At 37.8% G+C, this 22,142-nt stretch overlaps 1 protein-coding gene across 7 annotated transcripts in view; it reads left to right on the top strand.

Moving 5' to 3' along the window:
• DIP2 (disco-interacting protein 2) overlaps window positions 1-22,142 on the top strand; it is a 612,353-nt gene that overhangs the window by 299,669 nt on the left and 290,542 nt on the right. For 6 of the 7 annotated variants that reach the window (XM_074182721.1, XM_074182722.1, XM_074182730.1 and 3 more), the window contains exon 2: window positions 19,060-20,944. The exons of the other annotated variant lie outside the window; for it this stretch is intronic. In XM_074182721.1, the coding sequence (XP_074038822.1) occupies window positions 19,195-20,944 (1,750 nt within the window). In that variant the 5' untranslated portion in view covers window positions 19,060-19,194. The remainder of the gene's footprint in view (window positions 1-19,059; window positions 20,945-22,142) is intronic. 7 annotated transcript variants of the gene reach the window in all.

Here is a 22,142-nt window from a genome sequence, read left to right on the forward strand (position 1 = left end):
CCTTTTTTACATGGAAGGCGTTTTTCCTTCTTGTTGGAAGATTGCTCGCGTTCAGCAAAACAACTAGAGACCAGTCGCTTCGCTATCAGTGATATAAAAATTCATGGATAAAGTCATAAACTACCATATCCTTAAATATTTGGAAGACTTCAACATCTTAAGCGATCATCAATTCGACTTTCGGAAACAAAGAAGAACATGTGACCTTCTATCGTATGTCAACCATATTTGGCATAACGCAATCGAGAAACTTGGAGAGTCGAGAGCTGTTGCACTTTATACTTCTTAGGCCTTTGACCGTGTGTGGCATGAGGGTTTGTTGTTGAAGCTTTGATGCTATGGCTCATCGGATCATTTTTGTGTATGACTCTCCAGCTTCCCGAAAGAACGTTTCCACCAAATGACCGTCAATGGATATCTCTCGAATACTTTTACCATCAACGCTGCTTGTTCCACTGGAATCTATATTGTCTCCAACCCTCTTTTCATTGTATATCAACGACTTATTGAAAAAAACAAATAATCCAATGTTTTTCTTTGCTGACGACAGCAGACTCGTCATTCCATTTGGATTCTAGAACATCGGCTGCAGATGCACATCTTCACCAGCAGAAGGAGGTTGCATATCTTAATGAGAATCTAGAGGTGATTTTGAATTGGGGTGAAAGTTGTTATGGAGTAATCTCAAGAAAGAATGAGTATTTTCTTTTGTGACTTTTTTGAAAAAGTGTATTGACAATTCTATAACATTTTAATCTGACAGTAGTTATCAACATAAAAACAAACTATATCTAGATCTACAAGGTATCTCAGAACAAATAAATCAAAACTTCTTTCTTCTCTATCCACAACAAAAGTATCAGATTCAATGCAATGCCACAAAAACCCAGGCATTGGTTTTCTCCAAAAAGATGAATATCTCCGAACCGGATATAAAAATGTCAGGACTGACAATTCCGTTTTCTGCTTCGATAATTTTGTTGGGGGTTGAAATGGACACCAATATGTTTGAAATATTTCTAAAATATGTTTTTTCCATTAACCAGCTATCGCACCCCTTCGAACGACAACCCTCAGAAGTCGAAACTTGTGCGAGCTAAGGACTAACGAGGTCTTACCTTTTAACGTGTGATTTCTAACACGGGCACAATCATGTCGCTGGAATTGCAAAGGGTGCTTCTCCAAAGCTTGGAATACTGTTTCGTTTTGAGATTCAGCTCAGTACACCTCGAACTTCACTGCTTGAGTACTATTCCATTTGGAGAACTGCGTGTATGTGGGAAGAACTTCCTTCCTTTCCAAATGGATTTAATCCCCAGCGATTCAAATCCAATGTGAATCGCTACTTTCGCACCAAGTACCGCTCTGAGAGCGCCTTACGGATTTTGCTGTAGTGCTTGTGTTCTGTCCTTGAAAACAAATATATATATCTGTTATACTACCCTATTTTGTTAGGGTGTCCTCTAAATGGTCAATGTCCAATGAGTATATCTGGAATCCTTGTCAATCCTTGCTGTACGTTTTTTGTTTCCAGGCGGCCCCTTCATAAATGTTTTTTCGTGTGCACTCCCAGGTGCATTTTCTCAGATCTCTCTAGGTTTCTCATTGACCCATTTCCTGATCTGGTCCCATACCTTGATGATCTGTGTCTATCACAATCATTATAATTTTAGTTTCATGTAATTCCTGAGTGTACAAACTCAGTATATTCCAGACCGCCAGTTTCTCCAGTTCTTCGCGGTATTCACGTTGCACAGGTGCCTGATGTTTTTACTTCAACTCTCTGCGCGGCATTAGCTGGGTTAGTTGTTTTTCCGTTGGGTATCTGCCACACGTACCTACAAAATCGTAGGTCTGCATGAGAGGCAAGGAGTAAGGTGTTTTCACCTGAACCTATATATAGTAACATTTGTTCTCAAAAAGGATTCGAAGCTTCAATGACTTCTAATTATTATATGCGAGCGCTTTCGATAGCAGACTGTGCTATCATCTTCATGGCTCTACTCAAACTGCAGTTTGAGTAGAGCCATGCCACAAACGGGCATTGTTTGGCCTTGGGACTTGTCAATAGTAATTGCAAATGCCAATCTAATTGGAAATTGCACCCGTTCAAAATGAATTGGCGCATCTGTGGTATTGGTATATTTCCACCTCGGAACTTGTCGCGAGCCGTTGCACAGCCGTAAAGTACGGAGCGATCCAACCTCAAGTTGTAAATTATGCGGTGGCATGCCTGGCAAATCCAATGAGTTCAAAAACTCTGTTGGATAATTCACAGCTCCGGTGGCATCGCAAATTGTATCTAAGCTTGATGGATAAACCATAATAGTAGCCGAAAATTGTGTAGGAAGTGAGAGAAGGCTCATTGTGTGAGAGAGATATTCCGTGCTGTTTACCGAGTGCGAAATGACACCGGTTTACGCTTGGAGGGAAAAATGATTGAATTACTAAAATGGCTATTAAAAATAGGGGTTGGTGATAGAAGGGTAAAAATTGTGGGTTAATGTATATTCCAATGCCACATCATAACAATTAAAAAATGTGTTCAGAAAATTAAAAAAAAAATGTTTGGGGTGGTAGGTACACCCTCATCACTTAGGGATATGAAAAATAGACTAGTACCTTTCTTCGTGTTATATTTTTGTTGCCAGCTCTCGTAGCTGGCTATGGATGTTAAGTGGTAGAACAAACGTATAGTTTGTACACTGCAGTTTTGAACTTCGCATTTTGGAGGTTATATGAATCTCCTATCTGGGTGAATCTCCAGAAACTGCATCGATCGATTGTGAGAAAACTATAATTAGAAATTTTGAATGTCAAAATGTTGAAGAAAACAAATTTCTAAATTGTCGACGTTTCGAAACTTTATTGTTTCATCTTCAGGACTATTTAGGGCGGCTTTCCGAGTTGAAGGGTGAAGTGAATAATTTCGACATAAATTTTAAATACGTACACAGGTTCCTGAAAGACGTTGACACAGACACGAACATTCTGAACTGTCTGTGACAGACAGTTCAGAATGTTAATTCCTAGAAATTGGTTTTCTTCAACATTTTGACCGAATTTACGCCAACTTGACAATCAAAATCATATTCAACGGTCGCCATCCTATTCAAATATAATTAGAAAGAATCTGAAAATTTGACAATATACTAAAGTCGATATTGGCAATTCGGCTAAAATATTTTCAAAATGCCGGCACTTCCGGTTATAACCGAAGAAGCTGTCAACTTCGTTATTTTTCTATATATTATTACATTTCTAGATTCTGCATCAGGATCTGAATACTTTTTGTGTATTATGTCCCAAATCTAAGTGTAACTATTTTTGACATATTTAAGTTTATATGTCAAAAATGATGTTTGCAGACCCTATAACAGTTATTAATTTTTCCTGTAATCATTATGTTTTGCTCGGGTTCCTTATAGAGGGGAACCAAATTAAATAGACGCGTTATGTAACGAAGTGGTTCATCCTCCTATAAAAAGTTATCACTTCAAAATATTCATAATCTCGAAGTCCTCAACAAAGCAAATATCTTCTAGATATAAAATAAACGAATGGCATCTCGAAACTCTGCTCTGGAAAACACCAATATTTAAATTCATCACACTTGTAGTTACACTAGAAATTAACAAAATAACTTTCAATACCCATATCTTCCGAAATGTTGCAACATCTTTTTTGTTTTCGTTTTCCAGATATCCTCTGTTCCACAGTATCCGTGAAATATTAGCGGTCTGCGGTATAATAACACCAATTTTGCGATTTCCAGAGCATTTGGCAAAGCGCAATAATGAATGCTAATCAAAAGCGTGATTAGCTGGCGGCATATCACAGAGAGAGAATATACGCCAGATAGTACTTCGAAGTACCGTTACAGAGCCATTCGTCGGCCATCCAGCCATCGAGATACGAATAGTCCGTTTATCAAGATCTAGTTTTAGTTGCGGTTTTTCATTGGGAAAAAAGTATTCACTCACCTGTTCGCTGATTCGAATAAGGCAGAACTGGAATGAAAATAGAAAATGAACACGGTGTAAATTGAAAACGAATTTCTTGTGCGACTGTCCGCAGAGAGTACTAGTTCTCATAACAAGTTTAGAGAAAGTGATGACATAAGAAAAGGAAACTGATTATTACTATGCGGCGTGCTTTTCTTCTAATGAATCTTTTTTTGATATCGAAAAATAGTCATTTTTTGTGGAAAGTTTTTATCGATATTTTTTTTGGGATATTTTCACCTTCTACAATATGACTAAAATATAAAAATTGTTAAAAGAGGTTTCATAAATTATCACTTCAAAAAGGCTGTGAGTTTTTATTAGGAAATATCATTGATAAAATCTGCTCTGAAAAAAAATACTCGTCCAAATTCGTTCGTAGATTCGACAATAAATGCAACAGAAAATAAAACAGTCAATTTAAAACCAAATAACCGTAAAAACAAGCATCACAAATTCAACAACCAACAACTCAACAATTACCCATTCACCAACCACCAACACCTTTCACATTTATACCTTATTTATACCTTATATTCCAGGACTATCTGTTGAAAAAATCTGTCAAAATCTGTTAAAATCTGTTTTTCTGTTAAACAGCTGTCGCCCCCGACAACTCTCAAAAGTCGAAACTTGTGCGAGCTAAGGTCTTACCTTTTAACGTGTGATTCTTAACACGGATTGAACGATAGGAAGTGAAAATCGATCGTCCGAACTTGCGGTTCGAACCATAGTTTCACACAGATTAGACTGAAAATATCAGACGAATTAAAAGTCGATATGATGTAAGAACTCCTTACAAAACAACAAATACACTGAGACGTTTGTTTGAAGGTGGTTGACAATGTTTCGTGGTGTATTTCATCAGTTCGGACTTCCATTGTCTAATATAATATAAATTGATTTGAAATCCCTGAAAAAAAAAAAAGATTAACCGAAAATAACAATTTTATTGAAACAAAAAACTGAAATTACAAGGAAATAACATACAAGCTACAACTAGAAAATAAAAAATTGAAATATTAATAAAAGCTGAAAAAAATAAAAAATATTATTAACAAAAATGAAAAATTGAAATTAAAAGATTCCAAACCAAGTTACGTCACGACGTTTCAATTGTTAGTATCCACAATCGTCTTCGGGTGATAACTGGACTTATTCCTCCGAGATCTGACTATTAATAGGTCCTTCGAATGCTTTCACCTTTCACCTATCCCCTCTTTCCTTTTTTCGCTTCATTGGTTTTAGCGGGAGATGACCGTTTGGCGAGAGTTGGTCGTTTTTCACTTGATAAGAGGTTTCCATATGTTACGTATCTCTACCCTAGCTTGACTAAATGTGTTGTTGGACAACATATACGCGGCTTCCTTGAATTTTCTCCTAAACCAGTGTTCCTCTTTGTGGATGATTTCAGCTTGAGCCCATTTGATATTATGTTGATGAGTCCAAACATGCTCTGCTATTTCGGATTTGCTGGTTTCTCCTCGCTGTGTGTGTTTTTTGTGCTCAGCAATGCGAACTTTCAATGGCCTCTTAGTTTCACCGATGTATGATTCTCCGCACTCGCAGGGTATCCGGTAAATGCAATTCTTGGAATCGCAGTCCGCGTTTGGTGGCCTAGTTTTTGTGAGGCTGCTAAGGATAGTGCTCCCAGATCTGAAGCAGGTCCTGATGTTATACTTGGACCCAATCCTTCTTATCCTTTTCGATGATCCTCTGATGTAGGGAAGTACAAGTACTGGTTGTGGCGGTTTCTCTTCCTTCTGGAGATCTTGATGTCTTCTAGCTAAAGCCTGATCTACCATCACTCTGGAGTAACCATTCCGTTGAAGGTCATTTTTGATGATGCCTATTTCTTTTTCGAGGCCTTCCTTTGTATTACAGAGCTCGAAGTGAAAGTGATGAAAGGACTTACGTTGTTGATGTGCTTCAGGAAAATGTCTAGTTCTGCATTCCCATGGTTCCATATTATGAAGGTGTCGTCTACGTATCTCAATCAGACTCAGGGCTTTTTCAATGGCCAGAGTTTCAAACCACTCCATATATATATATATATATATATATATATATATATATATATATATATATATTTTCTTTTGCCATATTTTTTGTATATCAAGCGCTCGTCGCTTTTTTCACAATAATACTAGTATTTTTCGTTCGTTATTGTTTCAATCTTATTTGAAAAAAAAATTTAACTTTTCAGTTCGATGTTCTTTAAGTGTGTTTTTAAATTTTTTTAAACTATTTTTATTATCCTTTACTTTTCACGAGAAATAATGGCTTATTTACGAAGAAAGTTTGAGCAATACAGCATCAATCCTTATCCATAATTAAGTACCTTAAATACATATGTAATCATGGTAATCGGAGGGAAATATTCCAATTGGAAAAATAGTGCTGAAAACTGACATATATACCCTGATGAACAACTATAAGCCAAAATTCAAGCGGTATGAAATAGATCAGCTTTCTCTAGCAGCAAATCATGTGTTGTTTTCAGCTGGACTAAAAGATTACGTGGCAAATAAAAATGTTTCTATTAGTTTCAACGATGTTATGCAATTTTGCGACGATTTTTTTCATTATAGATTTGGTTATCGATTCACATGATGAGAATAGTGACACTGCAATGGAACAGGAATATGGAAATGACGTTTCAGAGGATGAAGATGGTAATCTATCCGAAATCGAAACACTTCCTGGCGAAAACCATGTATGAACAGTAGGCAAAAAATCATGTAATAATCTGTAGGCAACCAATTTTCGAAAATATTATATGAATTGTATTTATGTATTAAGTGATATGTTATTATCAATATTGCAAGCAATGTTTCGTCGATTTTCTACCTGGTACGTTTTATAATCATTTCTAGTACTATGCATTCAATTAAGTATCAATTATCGTTTGTTAGTTTATCCATTTTCTCCCAATTCATTCATCTCCATTGAGAATGTACATATTATTACGTTTTTTCCCGTGGGTTGACCAATAATCGACTACACTGAACAATAATGAAACTTAACTTCATTTCACTTTAAATACAATAAACACTTCAACTGAAGCTTCAATTATTATTCGAATGTCAATCGCCTTACTAGACCGCTTCGCGTACCGCACTGTAACTTCCACTCGACTGTGTCGATATGCTGACTGACTAATGTATTTATTCAAATTTTTGGGGTAAGTGTTGGTGTTTACAAGGTATGTTTATGGTGGGGCCCTGCTATTTAGTGGCTAGCGTTTATATATCTTAATCGAATGCGCTAGAAAATTATGCCGGAATGCCATCGAAATCGGTAGCATTATTCTCGCTACATCTACAGCGGCAGCGAACATCATACATTCGCGCGCTCTTAGCTACATCACGATTGGTTTATGGCTACGAGTGGCGGCCGGCATGATTTACAACACTATCTATTATTTGCAATCATATATCAATTATTTCCAATTGCACAACCGACATTTATTCAAGCTAAAATCCTTTTCACAATTGTACTTCCTAATAAAAGTTGGTAGTGGACAGTTCCCAACCATCTCTCTTTATCGTTCAGGCATCTCTGGGGCACAGCTAGATTTGCCAAGCTGTAGGTACTAGGAATGAACTTTAGAAAGTATTTTTGTTCTGGTGTGAGAAAAGTTTTTTCAATAGCTTGGGACATCCTGTATATTTCTTCAGCCGTTTCAACCGTGGCTTCTCCGCGATTGTTGAAAGTGGCGTGTTATTGAAACGTTGCTCGTGCTGTCTCGATGGAGTTGATGGCGTGCCGTATCCATCCCGAGCTATCTTTCTTCCTGGTTATGGCTCGGTTGATGGATGATCTCTGGTAATAACTGTGCGGACCAGGAGTTGAATATAGCCGTTACCGGCGCGTCAGAAATGACCCCGTCGTGATTGATTGGGTTTTGTGCCGATTCGCGATCGATGGCCCAATGCAAATGCTTTGTACGGAAATAGCTAGGTGAGAGAGTTCAACTATGAACGGCTCTGTCAATACCGTGCTTGATTTTTCCAGGAATAATATCCGCAGTTTTGGATATTTGGCTAGCTTACTTCTCACGTGTAGTTGGGAAATTGCCATCGTTATGTCGAAAACGGGAGGAAGCAGTATACAATATACGAATTCTAATTTGTAAATGAAACCGTTTATTGTGTTCTGATATGAAAATGAAATGATGAATGGATTGGACAAAGAATGGGTTGAACATGAAAACATCCAAAAAACGAGCTTTCGAACTATACTACTCTGCGACTTTTTTATCAACGTTTTTGTGAATTTTCGCTTTTCACAACCTGAAAAAAAAATTAAAAAATTTGACATCCACGAAAAATACAGTTTTTCAAGTATAGAAAAAAGGGTGAAATTTTTGCGGCCTGCGCGTAACGCAGAGCTAGAAAGCATTCGGAGGAACAAAGATGCACATATTTGCGATTGAAGTTGTCTCTGCTTAGTGTAGAGGTATAGTCTCCTGAAAAAACTGTGAAACCAACGTACAAAGTCCCCGCTATTGGTTCATCTCATCAATGAATTCAAAATAATTTTAGTCAAGACAGGAAATTAGGGTTATAATCCATCTGTAATCAATTTGAAAATAAGTAACTCTATACATGGATGTGTAGATCATGCAAAGTTACTTCTTGGAAAAGTTACTTCTTTGCATGATCTACACATCCATGTATAGAGTTACTTATTTTCAAATTGATTACTTTCCTTCCTTTCTTTGGAAGATTCTCTCATCCATTTTTTTTTTGTATCAGATGGAGTAGTAGAAAGCCAGAAACTTTCTCTCCCAAAAATTAATCACTCCTAAAAATATAACCCTTTCAAATCAAATAACTTGTTTGATTATGGGATCATGAGTTAAAAAATTATGAATAATGGTTATGCCATTAATTGGAGAGATGTTTGAAATGAATAAATAAAAGTTGCTTTGAATTAGAAGGTTGCTTTTATTTTACTTTTAAATATGTACATTTTTTTATACTTAAATTGAACGCAAAATAAGGCGAAAAATTTCTAAGAATGTAACAATTACAAATAAATAAAACAATACAAAACAATTATAAAAGGCAAAATAACGCAAAAATTTAAATAAAAAATACTTTATCTTAATCTTCGGAGGATGAATCTTCGCTAAGGTCTGAACTGATGTAATATGGTTCAGTGTCACTATCTTCTTGAAAGTTGAGTATCATGTCGTGTACCATGAAATCTAATGTTGGTTCTTTTTCCATGAAAAGCTGTTCAAAACTTTGAGCATGCTCACATCGTTTTTCCACTCAGTTTCGGAAAACGTACTAAAAAATTCATCGCATAATCTTTCCACGGTCTTTAATCTGAAATCTACATTTCTTTGTGCAACATATTGCTTTAAAGACATATTTTTCATTATCCCTTTTAAAAAAGAAGAAGCCTAACATTCAGTTTCGTTGTTTCAGTCCAGAGAAGCATCACGAATAGAACTCACTCACACAACAGATTAAAATCATTGGTAAAATGGGACATGAAATTTTTTAATTCTTAAAATTTTTCTCGAACAAACCATACACATTGTGTGTGCGAGTTGCTTCTTTTTTATGAGGGAATTATCATTTTATTGATCAATTATTTTATATCATTATTTATTGCAAAAGTAGGAACTCCAATAATAATTATTCCAGTATTTTCTATTAGTACATTCATATATACTTGAAGTGTCAATATATAAAATGTTGTTTTTTTTTTGTTTCTTCATTTTGATCATTTCTATTGTTGATGTTTAACTTAGATTTTTCTCGGTGAAATTCACGTTTCATCGAAATTTATTTAATGTTTTCGTTCTTTTTGTATGTTCTTAAAAATGTTTCTCATATGTTTTGTCAGTTTATCCGTATCTTTTGCTTTGTTCCATATATGATGACCGTGCATTTTAATTTTTCTCAAAAATATTCATTCACCCTTCAAAGCAATACCCCTCAGATATAATACACTCGTGCCAGTGGTTTTTTCCAATCCTCGAAGCAGTTGATATGCACTTTTTGGTATGAGCTCTCTTTCAGCAATTCAGTTTTTATCTCCTCGATCGTCACAAAACGCCGTCCTTCCATGGGCCCCTTCAATCTTGGGAACAAAAAAAAGTCGCAGGTGGGCAAATCTAGTCAATACGGTAGCTGAGACATGATAACGGTGTTGTTTTTGTCCAAAAAATTATGAATAAGCAATGTCGAATGAACAGGTGCATGCGTGATGCAAAAGCCATGAACTGTTTTTCCACAATACCGGACGTTTTCTTCGTGTTGTTTCTCGCAAGCGGCGCAAACTTCAAAATTATACCCCTTGAGCTTGTCGCCCACTTGTACGGCAATAATACTCCTTAAGCTTGTCGCCCACTTGTCCGGCACAGCATAGCACGGCGCTGTCCGTCGCATGATGGCGACGGGTAGTAGCATCGCTCACTTGTCCAGCTACAACCAAGGGAATTTCAGTTGACATCGAGCGGTGACAGAAACATGTGCATCACTAGCAGTTCTGATGACGAAGTCGTCATTATAGCGGCCGAATTATTGACTGTAGAAGAAAATGGTCACAAAAATGAAGGATGTGGTCCATCCCATTAATCAACAGGGGGCAAATCTGGGAGGGTTTCATCATCTTTTCAAAGACCTGAAAGAAGACTAGGGGAAATTTTTCCATGACCCCGAATGACTCCAGGCAAATTTTCAGAACTTCTGGATATTCTAGAGCCTGCCTTAACAAGCAACTCAATTTTACCTTCATACGTACCGTCTGACACTGTGCTGTCAACTGATGGAATAGCAAAACAGAGAGACAGAAACTTCCCAGGCACGTTTGGACAAGTTGATGATAGCAAGCGCGATGCGCTCACTTGGCCAGTCCGTCACAGCACGTACCGTTATGTGCCGGACAGGATCGGAGAGCTGGAATCCTTTCCGGCCGGCGGACGATGCCCTTGGCTGTGCCGTGCCGGGCTAGTGGGCGGTTGTCCAATCATTTTCATTGTTCTAATCCTATACGTATTTTAGCGGGACGGGCCGTGCTGTGTTGTGCCGGACAAGTAGGCGACAAGCTTTATTGACCGCACGATAATGTGGTAAGAACTGCTGATGCATGCACTACGCCACAGTAATCGAAAAAAATAGTAAGCAAAACTTTGACATTTGATCGAACTTGGCTCTTGGCTTTGATCTTGGCTCTCCTGGGCTCTTCCATTGGAACGATTGGCCTTTGGTTTCGATGTAATAACCATTTACCCATGATTCGTCACCAGTTATGACCGTTTTTAAGTAAATCTGAATGGCCGTTGACGTCATTCAATAATTCCTGAGCGATGCTCATGCGACTTTCTTTTGTCAAAATTCAGCAATTTTGCAACTAATTTCGCTGCAACACGCTTTATGTCCAAAATTTCTAAAAAAAATGCCCATCGATATGCCGACATCCTCAGCAACTTCTCTAAAACTTGTCATGCACCCTTTAGAAAATTTCGTGTAGTGAAGAACATTACTGGAGTTATCACATCAACACGTGTTTCGATCACCAAATGATCATCTTCAAGGAAGATCATACTAAATATACTTACATTGTTATCCTTATTTATACTATGGATACCTCTTCTGGGTACCTGCGTCTTGAATGTCTTGAATTAATTTTACAATGTGTCCTTATGTGATAATCAGGTGAATCTAATAATTAAAATATTATTTCAACAAGCTATATAGTATACTATTAGGTATTGATCCACCATCGTTATTCATAATATCATTATGTTTACTTATTTCTACACTATCATAGGCATCTAGATGCGTGTTTTTGTTAACTTGTCTAACTAATCTTGATGAACTGAAGTGTATGGAATGGTTTTGTTGCAAAATATGATGGGCTACTGCTGATTTTTCAGGTCATCCATATTTTAAGTGTGCTAAGTGTTCCTTATATTATTATTTTAATAGATCTTTTCGTCTGTCCATAATATTTTGCATCGCTGTCCTTACATTAAATTTCGTAAATTCCAGACTTTTCCGAATTTTCGACTTTGTTTTTTGGATTCCCTTAAAGGCTCTGTAGTGTATGACTTGTTTTAAAAACCACCTTCATACCAATTCCTTGAAAATATTTCCAAAGTTTTTCGTGTATTGGCGGTATGGTGGTAAAAGTCGAGATTTCATTCATTTTAACGTAAAATTTTTCTTCCTTATAATAAATATCATCTGCAATACCCTTCGAGAAACCGTTACTGGCTGCTATTTCCTGTATTTTACTTTTGTTAACCTCTCAATATGAGAGGAAAAGTCAAAAAACGATGAACTAGAGAATTCCGCCCAGCACGTTTGTTCTGTCTGTCCACAGTGATGTGAACTGTCAGTAATATACCTGTACGTGCTTGTTTCCTTTCTAAATACCTACATCCTATTCTAGCCCTCCATATTGGCCCCTCATTACCAAAACGTCAAGAAATCGAAGTTGTCCTTTATTTTCTAACACATGCGTGAATTTTATTGATGGAAATATATAATTCAAAAAAGAAACAAAGTCCTCAATATTCGATTTTTTGTTATCGAATATCGGCAAAAATCATCCACATACCTTAACCATATCCTAGGAAAATACTTTGACTTTTCTTTGGTTCCCATTTAAAATCTGCTCATGTACAAGTTTGCCAGGTTGGGGGACAAGGGGTTACCCATAGCCGTTTCCTCCTGTTGTTCATAAAAGCAACCTTTTTGGAAACGGTTTTGTTTCATACACAAATTAGTGAGAGAAACAAATTCATAAATTTCGTTACTATTAAAATTATTTTTCTCTAGTAGTTCCCTTAGGTATTGCAGAACTATGCTTTTTGTATGAACTCTAAGGGAGTTTTTTATACTAAAATAATTCCCGAAAACTTCGAAAGTTGTTGTGAGAATTCTGTTTCGTATGTGATTTTAAAATATTGCATTTTTGGATTGTGATGGGAATGAAAATTAACGTTTTCAGGTTCAAATTACATGTCAGTTATAATATCTTTCAATAAGAATAACATCGAGAAATGGTGTAGTACTATATGTTTTTTTTTTTCTATAAAAATATGTTGAAAATATGTTTTTCCGTTAACCATCTGTCGTACCCCTACGACCGACAACTCTCAATAGTCGAAACTTGTGCGAGCTAAGGACTAACGAGGTCTTACCTTTCAACGTGTGTTTCCTAACTGGATCTTTTCGTGAAAATAATTGAAAACATTAAGTGATAGAATACAGTCATTTACTTATTTTTATGAAAGAGAAATTGTAAAATTTCTCATGCAGCTAGTTTCTATGATCGACATACGAGTTATATTCGCGTATATTGGTGATATAGAATTTCCATTGCTTCGTTTGACAAAACCGTAGTGAAAACTACAATAGACTGAAAATAATATAATTTTCTATTCTCGAAAACCCGAATAAATCGGTCCATTTTATATTCATATTTTCTGCGTGAAGCATGTTTGCTCCGTACCTTAATAAGAATTTTGGAGCGCGGAAATATCGAAAAGGATTGGAATTGATATCCGATAAGCGAATCGAGGCAATTCTGAATTGTTGACGCGAAAACGTTTCCATTATTATGTGCGCTGCAAACTCTGGCCAAGAAGTTGGCATTGTGAAAGTTTGCGACTAGTTATTCGTCGATGTACTGGAAGGGTTTTTTAAGTTTTTTCATTTTTTTGTTTCCCCGAAAGATTGGTTCATCCCATTGATAGTCACTTTTCATTTCTTTGTCAGTAACTATCATCAGTATCATTATTATCATTATTATTTTCCACCGTAAAAGTTGCGTCAGTCGGGCTGGAACCGACGCATCATCCCGCTCTAGCATCATCATCCAATGACAACTCCTCACACTGTGAGGTAAATGATCATCGGGTCCGAGAAGCATGTGCTTTGAATAGATGCATTTGTCCCATCGAGATTTTTGCCTTGGTGCGGCAAACAGCATGATTATGAGATTAGAGATGATCTGGATATAGTCCGCGTAGTACGAAGAGAATTGCGATATTTTATCAGTTTTTCCTTCCCTTCTTAGATGGTATTTGACTCACCTGAAAACTCTTCAACACATTTTTCTTACTTTGATGGCAGAAAAGAACTATATCCTCTCAATGCCCTATAGTGCCTATGGTGGTAATACAGTGTGAGTCAACAAGATTCCCTCGGTCCATTGCTGTCAGGGAATACAATTTTTCGAATTACTGAATTTTTTTTACAGTCATATCGATAAATACTAATTTATGAAATTATTTTCTCGCATACTGGGTGATTCAACCAAAGTTATATTTTTTTAAATGGAACACCCAGTATATGAATATGTCGTTCGATTCCAAATTTGTTTTACCTCTCGAAGGAATTTTTTTCCCGAATTTCCATTGTGGCATTGCCAAGTTATTTCAGAAAAACCTATTTTGCAGACAATATTTTTTTACTTCGCCACCCGCAGATCTACAGCAATTAAGTGGATTTTTTAGGAATAGTTAGTCAACATCACTATGATAATTTCGGGAATCTCAACATTCGGAAACAATATATAGGGGGCTCGGTAAAACCGGTCAAGTTTCATTCATTTTCAAACGGACATAATTCAACTTTCTCAAATGGAACACTCTGTATTTTTTAATTTGAATGGAATGTTTCAGCTTTTCACTACATTTCTTATCAGAGGTGTACTATGCGGAAAACGGATATTTTACAAATTAAACCCAGTTTTGTTAATTGTTGTAACTACAAAAAACTCATTTATTTATGTTATTTACCCAAAATTTTTTCAATATGAACAATAACGCCTACATTTTTTATTGAATAGAGGAGTCCAAAAGATGTTCGAAATGGCAACCATTTTCGCAACACATATTGCCGGTCTTTTTTTAAACGAATTCTCTACACGTTCCAGCATATCCTCTGGAATTTTCTTGAAAGCTCTAGCGATTCTTCGTTTCATGTCTTCTATAGATGATGTAGGAGTTTGGTAGACAATCTATTTGATATACCCTCCAAAAAAATCCATTTTGGTCAGGTCAGGTGATCATGGTGGCCACACCACAGGCCCACTCCTACCTATCCATTTTTTATTGAAATGATATTTGTGGTATTCCCGTACCTTAGTTTCAAAATGTGGTGGTGCACCGTCTTGTTGTAGCCACATTCTGAGTCTTGTTCCATATGGAACCCCGTCCAATAAATTCGAAATCTCATGCCAAAGAAATCTTACATACTTTCTTCCAGTGAGATTCCCACCCAAAAAACTCTTTTTCCGAGAATTCCACCCCAAACATTCAGTAACCAACGCTGTTGGTGGTTCAGGCAGCGAACAAAATGGTGGTTTTTCGTTGCGTAATGATGCATGTTATTCCGATTCACAATTTTATTTTTATGAAAAGTCGCTTCATCAGAAAATAACACGAAATCGAAAAAATCATTTTCCTGATTGATCTTTTTTAAGCTCCATCGGCAAAATTGAACACGTTCTTCAAAATCTCTTCATCTTAACTCTTGCATCAACTGTATGTGGTGGGGATGAAATTTTCTTGCTTGTATCGTTCGAGACACGATGGTTTGAGAAAATCCTAATTCCCTGCTCAGGTATCGGGTACTCACATGAGGATTTTCGACAAGGTGAAAAGCAATTTGAAATGTATTCTATTCATTTGTTACAGGGTAGAAACTTTCGAACTTCTCGTGATTGGCATTACCAGTTCTTTCAAATCTTGTTTTTAAAGCCTGTTCTGCCCTTCCATCTGGTTGTCTTTCGGGGAACTTCTCTTTGTGAATTCTAGATGCAAGGAGGCAGTTTCCGTCACATTTCCCCAAAGCATAGACCATTTGCACCATATCTTCCAATATATAATTCTCAATGAAAATGATTCAATCTACACGCGAAGGAAACTTCAACACATGGCGTTATTGACAAATTCTGAGCATCATTTTTTGATGTCAGTCATGGATAACTGGGATTTTGAAGAAAAAGGCAATATAAATATTCTTTAGGTTTTTTACGCATTTCTTACCATTGATAACAATGTCATAACAATCACTAGATGGTATGAAAAATGCTAATGCACTAGAGATTAGTTTGAATACTCGAAAAACAAATTTGAGTAAGTGAACGTAAGAAAATTAATTTTTTGTGGCTACAACAATTACTAAAACTTGGTATAATTTGTACAAGGTCAGTTTTTCGTATAGTATACCTCTGATAAAAAATGTAGTGAAATGTTGAAACATTTTATACAAATGAAAAATACAGGGTGTTCCATTTGAAAAAGTTTAATTATGTCCGTTTGAAAATGAATGAAACTTGACCGGTTTTACCGATCACCCTATATGCTGTTTCCGAAAGTTAATATTTCAGAAATAATCATAGTGATGTTGACTAACTATTCCAAAAAAAATCCACTTAATTGCTGTAAACATACGGGTGGTGAATTAAAAAAATATTGTCTGCAAAAATAGGTTTTTCTGGAATAACTTGGCAATGCCACAATGGAAATTCAAAAACAAAAGTTCCTTAGAGAGCTGAAAAAAATATGGAATCGAATAACGCCTGCATATACTGAGTCTTCTATTTAAAAAAAATATAACTTTGGTTGGCCACGCTCGGCTGAATCACCCAGTATGCGATAAAATAATTTGAAAAGATAGCATTTATCGATATGACTGAAAAAAAGTTGAGCAGTTCAAAAAATTGTTTCCTCTGATAGCAATGGACCGAGGGAATCTTGTTGACTCACCCTGTATATCACTCTCACGGTCGCGTGATATCAAGTGATATAGGCTGATACTTCATATGCTGGACATCAAATGCATATGGGTCTCACCCTGTATATCACTCTGACGGTCGCGTGATATCACGTGGTATAGGCTGATACTGCATATGCTGGACATCAAATGCATGTGGGTCTTAGGGGCTACGCGGCAGGACCAGCACCTGGAATCAAGAACGTATATACTCATCACTCAACTACGATAAACTAAGATGTTGAAGACTAGGGCAGTTTCCGACTCCAGCCAACCCGACCTATGAAAACCAAATTTCAGGTGATTTGATGAGCTGAGGTATTCAATATTGTTGAAGAAGACGCCATGCAGTGGATTACTCTTGTCCTATCTGAAGTAGTAATGCGATCTCTGATATTTGTTGATGCATCTTCGTCCTTTGCCGAATGTTCAGTTGACCAGATTCGTAGAAGTTTGTGCCCTCGGAGAAAGTTCTTCACAAAGATAGTGCAAAATGCTTTCTTCTACAAGTTGCACGTCCTATACGTAACACCCTCTTTTGATATGGAGTAAAGTACACAAATCTATCCCGATAACATTAATGTAACACCACCCTTGAGAATTAATGAGATCATTTTCTTCAGAGGTATAAAGTGTAACGTCATCCATATAAAACAAATGAGTGACCTTTTGCTTTCGGTTTTCGGGGACACCAAAGTTATACCCTCGGTATCACGAAGAAATTTTCAAAATATGTTTTAATTGAACTATTCTTCTATTAAATCATCTGTGTTCTGTACTATTGAATATTTGTAGCATATTGAACTCAGGGGAAAAGTTACAGCAAGATCACCATGCAACATTGCTTCGTTAATGTCTTACACATCTGGTAACTGGTATCTGTAGAGTAGGAAGGGTGAGTGTAGACTCATAGCACTTAGGCCACATGTGACCCATTGTACATCCTCCCGAGGAGTTGTCTTCTTAGGTCATCGTCCATCCTGTCCTTTCCAGGAAGGTGAACAGGTCAGTAGAAGAAATCTCCTTTATATTGGCAGGTGTAGGCCAAGACTCACCGAACACACACTCTCTTTGACAACCTTGAGGTGTCTCACGGTGGCCTCCGCGAAGGTTTTGGAAGGTGCGCGGCTTCTTCAACCTTCTTGGGGTTCCTTACGTGAAGGTGCACAAGTGCCGGAGCTTTCCTGCAAGGGCAGCCGGTTCCTTGCCTCAATTCAAGGCGGAGCAGTTCTCGGCACGATTCCTTACACCTTAGCTTTGGTAGGCTGGTCCACGGTGGTATGTTTTGCAAAGGCTCTTGGGCGATTTTACTTCCCCTCATCCTACTTATTTCTGCCACTGACCAGGAGTTCGGCGACCCCGTCCGTAGGGCCACATTGGCTTCCCGGACAGAGCCTCCAGTCCCTTAGCCGTTCCGTCACCTGGGGACGCGCCCTATAGGTAGTCCACCCCACGAGATGTCTTACACATATTCCTGTCATTAAGTTCTCAGTTTTCTTATTCTTTGTCTCGCGATTTCTTCGGTAGGAAGTTTGCGGTGCTATTCTACATCATTCTCAGGGATGCCAAACCTTTTTTGCATTTTGACTTTTCAAATTTGATAGCCAACAAAATGTATTTTTCTAAGAAATAAATACATCATTTTTTGGCGAATGGCAGAAATCTGTGTATAATGAAATTGCTTCGAAACTTTGGTGATATCGCTAAAACATTTTCTTCTCGAATGTGATGACTGAATATCAAATGGTAAGGAATACTTTGATAGTAAAATAATAATATCATCATCACTAATTACCATAACTTGTAAGGAATATATGAATAAGGATCAAGGTACTAACCGAAAAAATCTAAAGTTTCAAAATCTATTCATGAGACACTGAATGGGGCATTTCATATGAATGAAGTTACATTAATGTATACTTGTGAATTTGATATTGAATCTGAAAGTTACCCATATATACCCATAAAATCACTTTTGTGGTAAATTTATCAGAGACAATAACAATTTGTGTATTTATTATACAGATTAGCACTATATTCTAAGGACAACTTCTTGGCTTCGTGATACAAAAGAGTCTATAATTCTAGCGATACTGAATTGGGGAAGGCATGACTTCGTTTTATATTCCCAACATAAAGAATTGATATTTCTTTCATCTGTTAATATTTCCCCAGGTGAATTTCATTAACCAACTCGGAACGCCAGAACTAACGGCTGATCAACACGCACACAATTATATCTCAGGGTCAACGGTCACTAACAAAAAAAAATAATGTAGCAATAAAATGTAATTTCATAGGTCCAGCGAGGAAACACGCATGCCGGTATGATGGACACGCGCAAACCAAGAAATATTCCAATCGACTTTGGCAATGACGACCATTGTCGGGGAGAGAGATGTAGGAGTGCTAACGCGACCTGAGACCTGGTCACCATGAAACCCATCACGTTCGAAAACCTCCGTCGGTTAGTTGGCGGAGGTCGAAAAAAGAAGGAGAAGGAGTCTTCATTCAAGAGAAGCGACTCTTTTAAGCGAATCTCCATCCGGAAAAGCTACCTGGACCGCGGTAAGAAGAAGCACGTCGCGAAATTGGAGGTAGCTACCCAGACCGTCACGGAAGAGGAGGATTCGCTGGTGGAAACCAAGAAAGTCGATTCTTCCGTACAAGTGGACAAGCGCGAATTAAATGCGACTTCGAACGATGTCGCTTCCAGGAACGAAGCAAAGTGCAATACCAAGTACAAATTGGAACAGTCCAACAGCGGACCGGGACAGAGTGTAATTGCCTACGGGCAATGGTTGAGGGGGATCCGGAAAGAGGAAGCGCCTGCTCCGACCGCGATCAAGGGCTCGGAAAGGACTATCATCTACGTGCCTGCTTCGGACGAAATCGAGCACAAGCCGGTTATTCGGCAACTGTCTTCCTCCCCTGTGCCCAGGAAAAAGTCCCCGATTCAGAGGCGGAAGTCAAAACCGGTAAGTCCTGTTCTACAGAGGAAGGAGAGCAACGACTCCGCTGTGGAGATGTTCCCCTGGGGTGACAGTACCGACGTCAAAAAGTCTCCGTTGATTCGAAGACGGTCCAGGATGTCGCCGGCTCCTTTGATGCCAGACTCCGGATCAGAAGAGCTGTGCTCTTTATCGATCAGCTTGGGGAGAATATGGATGGACGCTCCGCAAGGTATGGCTCCCAGGAGTCTGGAACTCCCTAAGGCCAGTGGTCCACCGCCTCCTGCGCATCATTCTTTGGATAGCGCGCTGAAAGACTTACGGGATGATCCTTTAGTGCTCAACCGGTTGCAGAAACGTCCCACACCGCCCGTGGGCAGGACTTTATCTTCGACCAGCAATACCACCGCGTCCACTGGTCTTTTTTCTAGTAAAGACTCGGGGTTTTCATTTTCAATATCGGCCCCCAAGCTCAGCGACCTTCACGCTAATTTTGCGCCGTCGTCTTCCAAGGGGTTCTTCAGAAAAAAAAGACCGAAACCAAAGCTGTCAGTGAGCAGAGATGGCTATTTCAAACGCACCAGCGGGGCCTTCACCGCGGAAACCAAACAAGGATCTTTAAAACGTGGCAGTAGTCGAAAAAAGAAAGGCAAAAAGAAGAAGACTCACAAGGGCGGTAGTATGACCAAAAGCGACCTTTACCAAGTAGTGGTCGGTAGGCCTCCAAGGTCTCTGCGCGCTCTGAAACTAGACCCGATGATATTCGTTCCTCCTGAGAAACGAAAATCGTGCGTTAACCGAAAATCATCCTTCAAATCGGGTCTGAGTGAGATTCGGGTGTTCAACCCCCTGGATAGCGCCATGTACACGACCAGGAGCCTAGAGAGTACTGACGAGGGTCTATACGAGAGTTTACCGGGAGAGTTAGATTACTTTTCGGACGAACAACCAATGAGCGGTCGAATGTCGCGAATAAGTCTAAGAGACGACGAGTACGATTATTTCAGTTGTGTTACTCCTGTGTCGGAAAAGTCACTGCTCAGCGTTGTGGATAGTGATAACGGCAGTTCCGAAAGTGCGAATCCGTATGTTCCTCCGGGTGTTTCTCCGGTGCCTAAAAGGCGGCCTGTTCGGCAGAAAAAGACAGGACTGTCACACAAAAGAAGTATTACGTATGTCGTCAAACCGACCATCATCAGAGCTCCGTCGACTCTTCGCAGAACTCCGAAGAAAGGTGAGTGATTTGAAATTTTTTTTCGTTCACGATCGTCAGCTTGTATCTAGTGTTAATGAAAAACACATTATATTTGACAAAATGGTATAAAAATCCACTTTGTGAAATCCAATTTTTTTTATTGAAAATAAGTTTGTTCAAGTTTTTCATTATATTTGGTTATAAACAGTATAGTCGAAGTTCCATTTCATTAAAGCATGCCACTATCTTATACGCAAACAAGAAATTATACCACTTTTCAAGAACCCAGAAAGATCATAAACCATTTGGTAAATGAATCATGTATATATAATATATTCATTTGAGTGGATTTACTAGCAAATGATTAGTCTCTTAGTACACGAACCTTAAGTTATTATGGTAAATATTATTGATAATGTGAGGTATGGTACCTACATCCTGAAGCAACCAGACTCATATGACTGGTCTCTTACATCAGGTTGCAAGAGGCTGATTGACTGGCTTCAAAACACGTGACTTTTTAGAAATCAAGCATTTTTCCCAAACATCGGAACTGCAATTCTTTTCTGATTCAGTTCAATGCCCTTCTCAAGAGTGCTTGTTTTGGATTTATTCTACTCCAGAGTTTTACCTTTGATTTTGACTTTTTGCTCAGTTTCATCAAGAAATTCGTTAAGGAATGTGTGGAATTATTTTGTTTTGGTATGTTTTTAAAATCAGTAAAGAATGCGGAAACATAAAGATACTTGAATTTTTGTTAGAAGTTGTTGGATCACATGTTCCCAAGGTTACTTTCAACTTCTTTGTCATTACCTTTGAACCGTATCCCTGTCATTTCAGACTGAAATTATGTACATGTACAAGAATATTTTTCAACGGCTTCTATCAGCTTGACCCTTTCCATTTCATAATCTTCATTAAATTTTCATAATTTCGGTATCTTCCTGGCATAAAACTGGTATTATTGTAAACAATCATTTCGAATTAATCATAGGCAACTTCTGTAGTCTCAACTAAAATCATCCATCCAAAGCGATTTGTTACACAAGCCTGCACAAAACATATTGGGAGCTGTTCGCTCAATTCATATGTTTTTGTAAACAAGTTATCATCCTAAAATTAAAGAAAAAAGACTGAAAAAAAGCACTAGTCTGGCATCGTTGAGACGCTCCATCTTCCCTGGTATTTTTTTTGTATTTCTTCAATATCTTTGGTGAAATCGTTAATCTTGCTCTTC

The sequence above is a fragment of the Leptinotarsa decemlineata genome, unplaced genomic scaffold (genome assembly GCF_025532065.1).
Source record: "Leptinotarsa decemlineata unplaced genomic scaffold, Ldec_3_MD MMD2_tig00026328_RagTag_RagTag, whole genome shotgun sequence".
Taxonomy (NCBI): domain Eukaryota; kingdom Metazoa; phylum Arthropoda; class Insecta; order Coleoptera; family Chrysomelidae; genus Leptinotarsa; species Leptinotarsa decemlineata.